At 44.3% G+C, this 13,269-nt stretch overlaps 1 protein-coding gene across 2 annotated transcripts; it reads left to right on the forward strand.

Moving 5' to 3' along the window:
- Positions 1 to 2,051: 2,051 nt before the first annotated feature.
- Ensa (endosulfine alpha) lies at positions 2,052 to 11,751 on the forward strand. 2 transcript variants are annotated; one of them, XM_090341076.1, is made up of 4 exons: positions 2,052 to 2,249; positions 4,107 to 4,232; positions 6,383 to 6,549; positions 9,765 to 11,751. In XM_090341076.1, exons 1-4 carry the CDS (start codon positions 2,193 to 2,195, stop codon positions 9,778 to 9,780), a joined length of 366 nt encoding a protein of 121 aa, XP_090197202.1. In that variant the 5' UTR covers positions 2,052 to 2,192; the 3' UTR covers positions 9,781 to 11,751. The 2 variants fall into 2 exon arrangements, with proteins under 2 accessions (XP_090197202.1, XP_090197203.1); XM_090341077.1 differs by lacking the exon at positions 9,765 to 11,751 and having other exon boundaries at positions 6,383 to 8,448.
- The last annotated feature ends 1,518 nt before the right edge of the window (positions 11,752 to 13,269 follow it).

The following is a 13,269-nucleotide window of genomic DNA, read 5'->3' on the forward strand; positions in this document are numbered from 1 at the left end:
TGAGTAAAAAGGCTCAGGGATGGTAGCAACACCCAGGCCCTGAGTTCAAGTCCCAGGACCAGCACCTGCCAGAAATTTCTTTTCCAATACCACCTTTGCTACAAAGTATTGGGTTTGGGGGCAGGGAGGCTGGAATCCCTACACTGATTATAAGTCTTTCTTTGATCTCATAGGCTGGGAGTTTGGCCTAGTGGTAGAGTGCTTGCCTAGCATGCAGGAAGACCCAGGTTCAATTCCTTGGTACCACATATATAGAAAAAGCCGGAAGTGGTGCTGTAACTCAAGTGGTAGAATGCTAGCCTTGAGAAAAACCAAGGAGAGAGCTCAGGCCCATAGTTCAATCCAGGAATTGTTAATATATATATATATATATGATAACAGTCTGTATATTACAATGTTCCACAAACTTTTCCACCTTAAGTGCAGCTAATGATACAGAACAATGAACAAATAGTGCCGAAGCTTTCACAAAAAGTTGACTAAAATATTCCTGTTATGAAGTTAGCAGTGTTATTGATATTAGATCAATTTAAAAAATAAGGTAAATGATGTAAAAATCAATGTTAATAAATTCTTTAATTAAAAAAGAACTAAAAATAAATAAACAAAATAAAAAAGATGGGGCACCAGTGACTCATTCCTATAATCTTAGCTACTTGGGAGGCTGAGATTCAGAAGATTGTGGCTCACTGCAACCTCTGGGGCAGTAAAGGCCACAAGACCCTGTCTCCAAAATCATCAGCAAAACAGAAATGGAGGGACAAAGAGTGAACAAAGGTAGCAGTGGTTGGTACTCACTAGACACTACGTTGAAAATGAGCTATCAACTTGTAGGCGGGGACAGGAGGGAAAAACAAAGTGAGGGAAGGGGTGACATTGTCCAAAAAGATCTTTACCCGACTTACTTAACTGCAGGCTGAAATGGTCGAGCAGTAAGCTGTCAATGAAAAAGCCCCGAGTTTAAGTCCCACTAGCAGCAACAAAGCCAATGAAGACAAAAATAAAAGTATTGTCTCATCTCCTGGCAGATGCTCAAGAACTACCTTTTTTTTTTTTCTTCTCAGTCCTTGGGCTTTCTCAAGGCTAGCACTCTACCACTTGAGCCACAGCACCACCACAGCACCACTCCCAGATCTTTTTTTAATGTATGTGGTACCAAGGAATCGAACCCCGGTCTTCGCGCATGCTGGCAAGCACTCTACCACTAGGCCAAACTCCCGGCCCAAGAACTACTTTTTAACTGTGTTTTTATTTACTTTAACAACATTTGCAAAATGTTTATCATGTACCTAAAACTGTGATCCCAGTTTTTTTTGTTGTTTTTGCCAGTCCTGGGCTTGAGCTCAGGGCCTGAGCACTGTCCTTGGACTTTCTCAAGGCTAGAGCTCTACCACTTGGGCCTCAGCACCACTTCCGGCTTTTTTTGTATGTATGTGGTACCGAGGAATCGAACCCGGGTCTTCATGCATGCTAGGCAAGCACTTTAACCACTAGGCCAAACTCCTAGCCCTGTGATCCCAGTTTTAAGGCATTAAGTTTCTATGGGATGACCGTGAACAGTTATAAAGTCTTGCACAGATTATGGAACATAAACCACAGTGTTCTTATTTTTGTTCTGGTGGAACTGAGGTTGGAATAGCAGAAAACTGTTAAGCATCACTTTGAAGTTCATTTTGATCACCAATTCTGATTCCTGCAGATTGAGAATTTCTTGTTAACATTGCGCAGTTTAACCCACCCCACCTGAGGACAAGAGAGTGTTTTTACAGCCTTTGGCTCTGCAGTAGTTTCTTGCCTAGCAAGCACTGGGAGGTAAAGTCTGAGCCCAGACTCGAAGCAAAACTGTCAAAGCTCCTAGTCCCGCCTCTCCTATACTCTAAAATATTCTAATTGGTCCCGATGGCTCAATCCCTTCCCTGGTTTGCCCTCCAGCTTGTCGATCACTTTAATAGAGCCCACCTTTAGCCAGCAGCTATTGGTAGATCGTTACATCATTGCTCCATCCCTCCCGCCCTCATTGGCTCCCATAGGAAGAGGCGGTCTCAACGTCACGGGCAAAGGCCGCCATTTTGACTGAGCAACCATAGTGACAGGAGCCGAAGCAGCAGCGCTGGTTGTCCCCGTCTCCCCTCCCCCTTCCCTTCTCCGGTTGAATTCCCGGGCCCCCTACACTCCACAGTCCCGGCCCTGCCATGTCCCAGAAACAAGAAGAAGAGAACCCTGCGGAGGAGACCGGAGAGGAAAAGCAGGTGAAATGGAAGGGATGCCGGCGGGTGAGCTGGGGGCGGCGGCGATGGGGCGGGAAACAGTCTCCCACCGGTGCGATTGGTCGCCATGGCCTCAGGTTCTGCAGGGGTTGGCCACTTCTTGCGTCACGCTGGGTGAGCCGCAACGCCGTCCTCTTCTCGGGTTCTGATTAGTTAGGTTATATGTCAGTCTCTGCTAAGCTCTTTCTGATTGGTCAGTGGGCCTACTGCTCCAGCCGTGGAAACGATGGTTTAATTGGTCAAACGTGGATGTGGGCGAGTATTTGGAAAGACTAGGTGGATGACGAGTGAGGGGGAGGGGGTTGGTGGTCCTGGATTGTGGAGTAATATTTGGTTTGTAGAGGTAAATGGACATCAAGGCAAGCTTGGGCCTCCATCCTCAATCTGCGGAAAGATACAGTCAAAGTAAAGATGTTTAAACGACAACAACAACAAAATAGCATTGGGGGAGGGGAGTAGAATAATTATTACCATGGCTAAAGTGGAAACTTTCTCAGACTTGTTTTTATTATTATGGATCTGTTGTTCACCTTCAGTGAGGACCGAAGAAGAAGAAAGAAGACTAGATTTCCAGTCATAATATGGAGATTTATCCTAGAAAAGACACTGACAGAGTCGTGACAAGAAAGACACCTCCATTTTTCCCTTAGACTTCCGAAGCAGTGAGAATCTACCTGCAATTCTGTGATAAAAAAAAAAAGCCACTAACGTCAAATACATTCCTTTAGGGGGGATTTGTATTAGATTTATAACGTTTAGTATTGTGCTCTAATACTCTTGTAATACACTTGGTGTTACACCTATAGATCATTTTCTAGGGAAAATCCACTAATGCATATGTTGACTTCAGGCCCTTAAAAAATCAGGAAAGAAGGGCTGGGATGTAGCTCAGTGAAAAATTGCTTGCCTAACAAATGCTACGTCCTGGTTTGGATCCCCAGTACCAAAAAAAAAAAAATCAGGAAAGAGCAACAAGGTACCCAGAAAATGAGAGACAATGTGAGCCATCTGTGCTCCTGGCATTTTCCCAAACTTAAGTCACTTACCCCACCCTCAGAATAGGCATTGATTTTTGTTGTTGTTCTGGGGCTTGAACTCTAGTCCTGGGCGCTGTCACTGAGCTCTACCATTTGAGCCACAGCATCACTTCCAAGTTTTTTGGTGGCTTCTTAGAGATGAGTCTACTGAGTAGCTAGGATCACAGGTGTGAGCCACCAGTGCCCAGCGATTTTTTTTTTTTTTTAATGAAAACCAATGTGTGAATACTGATGAAGCCACTGTTACTTGAGTTTTCTCTTATTTTTTCTTTTCGCCTGTCACCTTCCTATCACAATATTTATGGAAATGTTGAAGCAATGATATGCAATTACTCAGTAGAGATCTTTGGAGAAGACCACATAGCTAGCCATCTCCACAGGAAGATCAAATGGCTGTCAGAAGACAGCTCCTTCTACCTGCAAGGCATGGTTGTTACATTTATCACTAGAAGCACTGGCCTGCTTTTGTTTTATTTTCTTCCCTACCATCTCTGCTGAGTAAGGTATATCTCTCTCTCTGATTCAAGTGCTGTATTTAGGCATCACCTTTGACCCCAATGCTCACAAGTTTCTAGGTAGGTCCTTGAGTTTGGTGTGAAAAGCAGCTTTTCCTTTTCTTTTCCAAGTATTTGGCTTTAGGACTTTGAACAAAGGTCTATCTTGAATAGCAGAGTGAATAGAGGGGTTTTTTTGTGTTTTTTTTTAAGGGGTAGATCTCCAGAAAAAGTTGATAGGAGGAGAATTTTCAGTTAGTAAAAGCAGTTTCTCAGCCTTTTAACTTCATTTGATTTGTTTCCTTTAGGACACCCAGGAAAAAGAAGGTATTCTTCCTGAGAGAGCTGAGGAGGCAAAGCTAAAGGCCAAATATCCAAGCCTAGGACAAAAGCCTGGAGGCTCTGACTTCCTGATGAAGAGACTCCAGAAAGGGGTAGGGACATCTCTCTCTTACCCTCTTTGAATGAAAGGTTGTTTGGATGAAGTCTGGAGATTTTTTGTAGATTTTATTGTTGGTCAGTAACAAAGAAGAAACAAACTTGAAAAAAGCAATACAGGTTATTATAAAAAAAAACTGATACAGTATCATTTCCTTCTGATGGCCTTCATAGAATTTGGGCCATAGTAGGGCATTTGGGCTTGTAGTAGGACAGGCATTAAAGGAAGAATGTTAGAGATGGGAATGCAGCGGACTCCCAGGCATCAGCCTGTTTGGATGGTAAGAGGATTTAGGGGAGTACTGATAAATGTGGGGGTGCATCAGTCAGAAAAATGTAAAACTAGCTGTCCTGCATAAATCTTTAATTTGAAATAGATTTCTTCAGAACTTTGAAGTTAGCACTAGACATCAAATATACTCCCTCAAGAGGCTTTATTTTTCATGTCTACAGTCGTCTCCCTGAGCTAGGAATGGAGCTTAAGTGGCAGAACCCTTGTTTAGCATGCAAAAGGTTGTTTTTGTTGTTGTTTTGCCAATCCCCGGAGTTGAATTCAGGGCCTGAGAACTGTCCTTAGACTCTACCACTTGAGCCACAGCACCACTTCTGGCTTTTTTTCTGTGTATGTGGTACTGAGTAATTGAATTCAGGTCTTCCTGCATGCTAAGCAAGCACTCTACCACGAGATCTAACTCCTGACCTTCATCCTACTCTTTTTTTTTTTTTTTTTGGTCAGTCATGGAACTTGAACTCTGGGCCTGGGCACTCCCTGAGTTCTTTAGCTCAAGGCTACTACTCTACCCCTTGAGCCACAACACCACTCCCAGCTTTTTTCTATGTATATGGTACTGAGGAATCAAACCAGAGTCTTCCTGCATGTTAGGCAAGAACTCTACCACTAGGCCAAACTCCTGGCCCCCATTCTACTCTTTTTTTTTTTTTTTTGGTCAGTCATGGAACTTGAACTCTGGGCATGGGCACTGTCCCTGAGCTCTTCAGCTCAAGGCTACTGCCCCACCCCTTGAGCCTTAGCCCCATTTCTGGTTTTCTAGTAGTTAATTGGAGATGAGAGTCTCATAGACTTTAGTGTCTGGGCTGGCTTTGAACCTCCATCCTCAGATCTCAGCCTCCTGAGTAGCTAGGATTAGAGGCGTGAGCCATTGTACCAGGTCCCATCCTACTCTTTATGATGTTTCTTGGTACCTTAAGTTGACTGAAGGATTGTAAGGCATTAAGTTGGAATGTGCTACTTGGTGTGGATGGAGTGGAGACTGAAACCGATTCCTGTGGAGAATCCTGGTTATTGAGTCTTAGTCACAGATGATAACATGATGCTGTTTGCAGTTTACCTCTCCATAGCAAGGCAGGCGTGGGCAGGCTGTCATAGCCCTGGAACATGTGTGGGAGTGGTGGGAGAAAGAAAGCACAGGAGCCTCCTAAACAAGCCCAGTCCCTAGTCCTTGTCTGAGAGCTCACTGGCTTCAGGTTGGTCTTCTGTGTCTGTTATCTATTCTTGTTTCTCCTGCACCAAGCTATTGCTTTTCCCTTAGTAAGGTCCTGAGGAAGGTTGATCAGTGAAGCAAATAATTCTAGTTGAGCCACACTCTGGTGACTCACACCTGTGATCCTTCTATTGAGGAGCTAGGAACCGAGATTTGAGGATCATTGTTCAAAGCCAGCCTGTGCAGACTGAGACTGAGCCCTGAGACTCTCATTTCCAATTAACCACCAAAAAGTCAGAAGTGAAGGTGTAGCTCGTGATAGTGTCAGTTTTAAGTGAACAAGCCAAATGATAATTCAAGGTCCTGAGTTCAGGTCCCAATACCACACACACACACACACACACAAACACATAAATAATAGTGATTCTAGTTGAACCATCTTGTACTGAGTATATAGGAGCTGTCCCTGGACTTGGGAAAACATGTATTGTTACTGGGAAACTACTTACAAAGCTGTAAAAGTCAGAGCACTAAGAAGATATGAGAGCATGTAATTAATATTCTAGTGTGTGCCTGAGGAAGAGTTCTTGAAAGATCTCAGTGTGAGAGAGAGTTTATAAGGCATGCGAGATGTGAGTCTTCCTACTTTTGTGGACTGTAAGAGCTCCTCACTCACCCGCGCCCCTCCCTCTTGTCTCTTCAAGCAAAAATACTTTGACTCAGGAGACTACAACATGGCCAAAGCCAAGATGAAGAATAAGCAGCTGCCAAGTGCAGGACCAGACAAGAACCTGGTGACTGGTGACCACATCCCCACCCCGCAGGATCTGCCCCAGAGAAAGTCCTCACTCGTCACCAGCAAGCTTGCGGGGTAACCTGGGCCCTCTTCCCCTCCCCTTCCTCACCACTGAACTTCCATACATCGTAGGCAGGGATGGAATGGGCGACTAGTCAGATCTTTCCAGCTTGCTAACCAGAAAAAAAAAAATGGATTCTGCAGGGATCTGCTAAGAAGGTAATGTAGGTTGAAGAGAGGCTCTAAGTTCATTCTTTTAGTTAACTGAGATACCTACATTCTCACATAGCCCAGATAGGGGCCCAGAAATAGGAGAGATTAGGATTGGATGATACGGACAATGCTTTGTCTTGTGTGAGTAACTGGGTGATAGGATTTCTTCTTTTGGTAGAGAAAGTCCCGAAATTGGCTAGGCTGAACCTTGGAGTGATGTGACAGATTTAATATCCCAAGGCTCACCTGACCTGACCTAGTTGGGAAAGGCAGATGGAACGAGTCTTATTTTCTGTGCTTCTAAGTGTTACGTCCCTTAGGCTGCTATTGCTTCATGTTTCCATTATGGCAGGTGTAGAACCTTCAGAAAAGGAAAACTAATTTGCCTGCCTAAAACTATAGTGCCCACTTTCCTTCCTCAACATCTCTTACAAATGATATGAGATGGATGAACATTACCCGTGGCAAATGGCTACCTTCTCTCTCTCCCAGCATGTTGCTTTTGAAAGTATTATGGGATAGTGACAAGAGCAATGGTTTAGAAATCAGCTTATCTGGGTTCTGTTTCCATTTAGTCTTTTCAGTAACTGATGTATAACCTTGGCCGGATTGTTTAGCCTGTCTGTGTTTCTGCTTCCTCAGCCATGAAATAGAGTTAACTGTATAAAATTGATTCTGATTCTAAAATCCTGTACCTGCCAGCTTAAAAATTCTGTGCTATGTCATAAAACTAAAAGTGCAGAAGGCCCCATAGATGAGCTTCCACGTGATGATTCTGGGAATGTACCACAGAGAGAACACATTTTAAGGCTACAGGAGGAGGTAGGAAGTTTGGGATTTGAGGGCTATAAATTTAGGCAACAGACCTTATAGGTGTATCATGGTCTTGAGGCTCATTTAAAAAGAAACAGACAAAAAAAAAAAAAACACCTTGAAAAAGCTAGCCAGGCTCATTTATGCCCCGATGGATACCCATGTCTCAGATGTCATGTGGATGCCTGGTGTGTTGTTAGGGCGAAAGGAAGAAAGGGAGGGGATACACTGAGCTAGCCCTGGACTTAGTGCTGCTGCAGGGCTGGAGCAGTGTGTTGTTAGATGATTCATTTAAAAGAAGCTGGGCAAAGGGTTTAGAAAGGGAAGACTGAGAAGTATGCCTTCTCCTCTTAGTAAGCCAGCCCTTGTGCAACAGGAGGCAGCTGTGCTGACTCACAGCCTGTGGGAGAAGCAGGCTCTTTCATCTCCTCCTCACCAGCATGGCCTCAGTCTTACTGAACGTAGCCTGCTGTTTGTGACCGAGAGCACCAGGCTGAGAATTAACTGTTCAGAGAACAAGATTCTCTACTCCTCTCTTGCCCTTCATCTCACAAATTCTGATTTGCCAAACCCTAAGCTCATTGAGAATGACTTGCTGGGTGCTGGTGGGGAGGAGGTATGGATATTCTGCCGACTGGCCAGTCCCACTTGCTGGCTGTCTCGCAGTTTGGTTAGGAAAAGGTTGGTGAGGAAGGAATGGAGAGAGCAGGATCCCTGGACACCCTGCCCCCCACCCCCCAACTCCTTGACTGTCACCTGTAATTGTATATAATTCGTGTGTTTCTTGCTCCATTTTCTCGTGCTCTCACCCTTGATCTAAAGTCCATGTGGGAAGGGGAGTGCTCAACATCACTGTACAGTTTCCTCAGCTGTCCCAGCCATGTTGTACATAGATATGTCATGTTATTATATATATAAATATATATATAATTTTGTACGTTTTCTTCATCTCTGATCCTCTCGAATCTGTACTTTTTTCTTTTCTGTCTTGAGCTGCCGTCTCTTTCAGTCAAATTGGAGTCTTAAAGATATTCACAATGAGTCTGGCTTTTAGGAAGGAATAGAAAAAATAAGAAAATCATGCTGGCCAGGTGCCAGTGGCTCATGACTGTGGTCCTAGCTTCTCAGAAGACTGAGAATTGTGATTTAATGCTGGCCCAAGCAGCAAAGTCTATGAGACTCTTAACTGTCAAAAAGGCAGAAGTAGCTGGGCAGCAGTGGCTCATTCCTGGGAAGCTAGCCTGGGCAGGAAAGTCTTTCAGACTCTTATTTCCAATTAATCACAGAAAGTGCCAGAAGTAGTTCTGTAGCTTAAGTGGTAGAGTGTTAGCCTGGCACAACAGGAGCTTAGGGACAGGGCCCAGGCCCCAAATTCAAAGTCCAGGACCAGCAAAAAGAAAAAAGCCAGAAGTAAGTTATGGCCCAAGTGGTAGAATGCTAGGCTTGAGGGAGCAGAAAAAGAAAGAAAAACTTGGGCAGTTCCCAGTGCCTAAACCCTAAGTTCAAGCCCCAGGACTGGCAACCCCCCCCCAAAAAAAAATCAAACTATTAGTCTCACTCTACCAGGTCATCTGTAAGAAAACAAAGAAACAAGCTAGTTTTATCTTTGCCCCCATCTGTTTCCACAGCCTGAAGTACATAGCTTCCTTGACGAAAGTCTTCGTAAAATCCAAATGCAAATGTTTTGATGATCTCAGATGCTCCTAGTCACGCCACGCAGCATATGCAGGGTCTGGCGCTGGCCGCCACACGGTGACCACCCCACCATGGTGTGGCCTCCAGTGCTGGAGGGTCTTCCGTCCTGCCTCTGACATAGCCTGCAGTTTTACTTCTCAAAGACATCTATTTACTTGGTGTGTTCTATTATAGATAGGAAGAAACTGAAATTCTCCCTCTCTTTAAAATCAGTTCTGCAATTCCCTGATGCCTAAGACAAAGGCACAGGTTGTAATGAGTGCTGCTTCTCAGGAGGCAGAAGCAGGAGGATCACAGCTTTAAGGGCAGCCTGGGCAAAGTTGGTAAGACTTGTCTCAAAAACAAAAGGCAAGAAGTATGGCTCAACTGGTAGAGGTCCTCACTTCAGTCCCCGGTATCACCAAAGAAAGAGAGAGAGGGGTAGAAAGAAAGGAAGCCTGTGATGGGTAGTCTAATGCTTACGTGGAGGAATCATGGGAGATTGGGATGCAATTCAAGGTTTTCCCCTATTACTTGACAGTGTTTTTTGTGTGTGTGTGTGTTGTTTTTTCTTCTGTGTTTGTCCACAGTGGCCAAGTTGAATGATGCCGCCTGGGGCTCTGCCAGATCCTGAGATGCCGCCCCCTGCCCCCCCAGGTCCTGTGCCGACTCCTGCCCCTCCCTGCTTTTACAGCCAGGGTCAGGTGGTGGCTTGGGAGTGGGCTGGAGAGGCAGAAGCCCCTGCCTGTTGGTTTCCTAGCGCATGGAGCCCCTTAGCCTGAACACCAAGACTTTGACCTTGTTTTGTTTCACCTTTTTTTTTTTTTTCTTTCCAAATAACTGTTGGGAGAAATCTCAATGAAACCCTGTGGGTGTGATTGAGAGGGTAGGGTGGGAGAGTTGATGAATATGAATTTGAATTTAGAGTTCATGAAAAAGTATTCCTGACTATCTTCCTCCTTAACTATGGTTGATGTTGGGTGGGCATCATGGAGAAGTAGTAGATGGATTCATTAATGAGGGGTTTTAATTCCGCTCTGTAGATAAATGCCTTATTTGAATGTGGCTGGAGACCTGGTGCCCAGTAAAAGCAACTGGAACTACAACTGACGCAAACAGCTCCTCTGGCTCTCAGAGCAGGCTGAGGGCTCAATGTTAGTTGTTCGCTAAGTGCTGTTCTTGAAATAGATTTGCTACGGGGAGAAGGGCAGTGAATGTGGGAGAAAAGAGCCATGAGTGCGGGAGTCCCACAGAGCCTGACTTTATCAGTATTGGGGGGAAGGGGGGGACCAAGGAAAAATCCCAGCCCAGAAATACTCTAAAACAGTTGGCATGTTCCATTGAGGCTCCAGAGTGAAGAGAACAAGACTAAGCACACCATTCAGGGGAGAAGGTAATATGGGGCTGTGACTTTCTAAGGAAGAAAGGGAGTTCTAATATGGGGTACAGCTGGCCTCCCCATTTCTGTCATTTAGGGAGAAAGCAAGAATTTTGGTACACAGGGCAGGGTAACCCATCCATCCCTTTGTTATGTAGCCAATGTAGAAGATAGAGGAGAAGGTGGCTTACAAAATGAGAGATTTAGGGTATTTGATCTGAATGTTTTATCAATACCTAAATCTTAGTTGGGGCTTAGCAAGAAAAGAAATATCCATTCTTCCTTTTCTCTTTTAGTTTCCATTCCTTCTTAAGTTCTGTGTTTGTGAAGGAGAAATGTGATCTCTTAGTAATAAAAAACAACAACAAAAGCTTGCGGAGAACTGGAGGCTTGCCTCAAGCGGTCAAAGTCAAACAAGAGTGTCAGTTTCTGGGTTCAAGCCCCAGTAGTGGCACACATAAAAAAAGTTTCTGCTTGTGGCCAGCAGAGAAAAAGTGACATCTTTCCTCATGATACACCAACCTGCGTGCTGGACTCCTGCCAGGGAATGGAATTAAAGCTGCTTGTGGATGCATGAATGAAACACCAAAGGAGAAATAACACACACACCTCTCCCTCTCCCCTCCCACTGCCTCAGCAGTCACGGTGCAGATTGAAACTATTTGCCCATTTTACCCAACTTTGATTAGAAGGTTCAACTGTAGTATTGTCTCAACTGATTGTCTCAAGTTAGATAAACAAGGTCCAGAGATGTAGACAGCACAGAGATATTGGTGCTGGGGACAGGGAGCCAGGGGACGCTGCGCTACGGGGAGGGAATCTTGTCTCCATATGTGACTCATTCTCTTAGCTTTCCAAATACATTTTCAACAACTCAGGATGTTTCTTTCTCTCCTGACTCAGCCAGGGAGTTACGGTGTGTCCTCCCTTCAACAGGTATTAAGCTCAAAGCTCTATGCCCTAAGGCACAAGTGGACCCCATGACTATTTTAGTGCCGTTTAAGGTTTCTCATTCCTGTGATTTCAAGATGTTTCTGGGGAATCTAGTTGAATCACTCATTCAATGCATTTAGTGGAAGTTCATTTCAGTGCAGGTGAGGAAGTTGTATGGAAATAAGTTACTTGGAAGGTGGCAGAGCTGGCTAGCTGATGAATTAGTATCTGACAGGTTTTTGTTTTTTATTAAATGCTGGAATGGATTTCATTGTGACATTTTCATGTGTATAATGTACTTAGACCATCTTTAGCTTCCCGTTTCATTTTCTCCACAATTTTCACATTCCTTGATCTTTAATTTTAAGCTCAAACCAATGGATGCACATTTCATTTTTTATTTTTGTATTTTTTATTTTATTTATTTTGCCAGCCCTGGAGCTTGAACTCAGGGCCAGAGTACTGTTCTTGAGCTTTCTCAAGGCTAGAGCTCTGCCACTTGAGCCACATCACCAGTTCTGGCTTTTTTTCTATGTATGTGGTACTGAGGAATCTAACCCAGGTCTTTGTGCATGCTAGGCAAGCACTCTACCACTAGGTTGAACTCCTGGCTCCCAATATCTGCATTTCTATTTAAAACTTGACATTTGAAGCCAAACACCAGTGGTTTGCACCTGTAATCATAGCTACTCAGGAGGTAGAAATCTTAGGATCATGATTTGAAGCCGGGCTAGGCAGGAAAGTCCATGAAATTGTTCTCCAATTAATACTAGAAAAGGCTCAAAGTAGTAGGGTACAAGTTTTGAGCACAAAAGTGCAGGAATGGCACCTAGGCCCTGAGTACAAGCCCTGTGAGTTCGGGGGGGAGGGAAGGAGGGAAGGAGAAAACTAACTTGACAATAATTATGGACACCATGAATCAGAGGCACATACAAGAATAGTCCAAGCCAGGCGCAGTGGCTCATGCCTGTAATCCCAGCTACTCAGGAGACTGAGATCTGAGGCTCTCTGTTCAAAGCCAGCTTGGGCACTAAAGTCCGTGAGACTTATCTCCAATTAATCACTAGAAAACGGAAAGTGGGGCTGTGGCTCAGGGGTAGAGCCGTAGCCTTGAGCTGAAGAGCTCAGGAACAACACCCAGGCCTAGAGTTTAAGCCCAATGACCTGCAAAAAAAAAAAAAAAAAGTCCTTGTATAAATGCGTATACAGAGTGCCCTCTGCTGGGCCTGGAGGGAACGTCTATTCTATCCATGGTTGAAAGGACATGACGTGGCATACAAATAAAAGCAAGTTGATGTAGCTTCAAAACCTGTGGGAAGGAAAGTCAGGAGATATTAGCTGGATTTTGCTAGAAACAAATGTGTTACCAGTAAAGATGAGATGGGTACTGGGCATAGTGGTAGAGGCTTGTAATTCCAGCACTTAGCACTCAGAAGAGGCTCCAGAGGATCAAAATCAAGGGCAGTCTAGGCAAAAAAAAAGTTAGATCCTTACCACAATCAATAAAAGTTGGGTGCATGTACCTGTCACTAGCTATATGGGAAGTGTAACTGAGTTTAAAATCCAGATTGGGGATGTAGTTCAGGTGGTAGAACACCTTGGAAGTAGTACAAGGCCTTAAGTTCAAACTCCCACAAAAACAAGAACTGGAATATGTTGGAGATGTATGGAAATGTCACAGTGAAATTCCCCTGTAACTGCTAATAGGTGTATTGAAACAACAGGATAGAAAAAATTAAAATAACTTGCCAAGCCATACAGGTTCTGAGAGTAGAAGCAAATTT

The sequence above is a fragment of the Megascapheus bottae genome, chromosome 10, assembly GCF_031878675.1.
Source record: "Megascapheus bottae isolate mThoBot1 chromosome 10, mThoBot2.hap1, whole genome shotgun sequence".
In the NCBI taxonomy this organism is placed as follows: domain Eukaryota; kingdom Metazoa; phylum Chordata; class Mammalia; order Rodentia; family Geomyidae; genus Megascapheus; species Megascapheus bottae.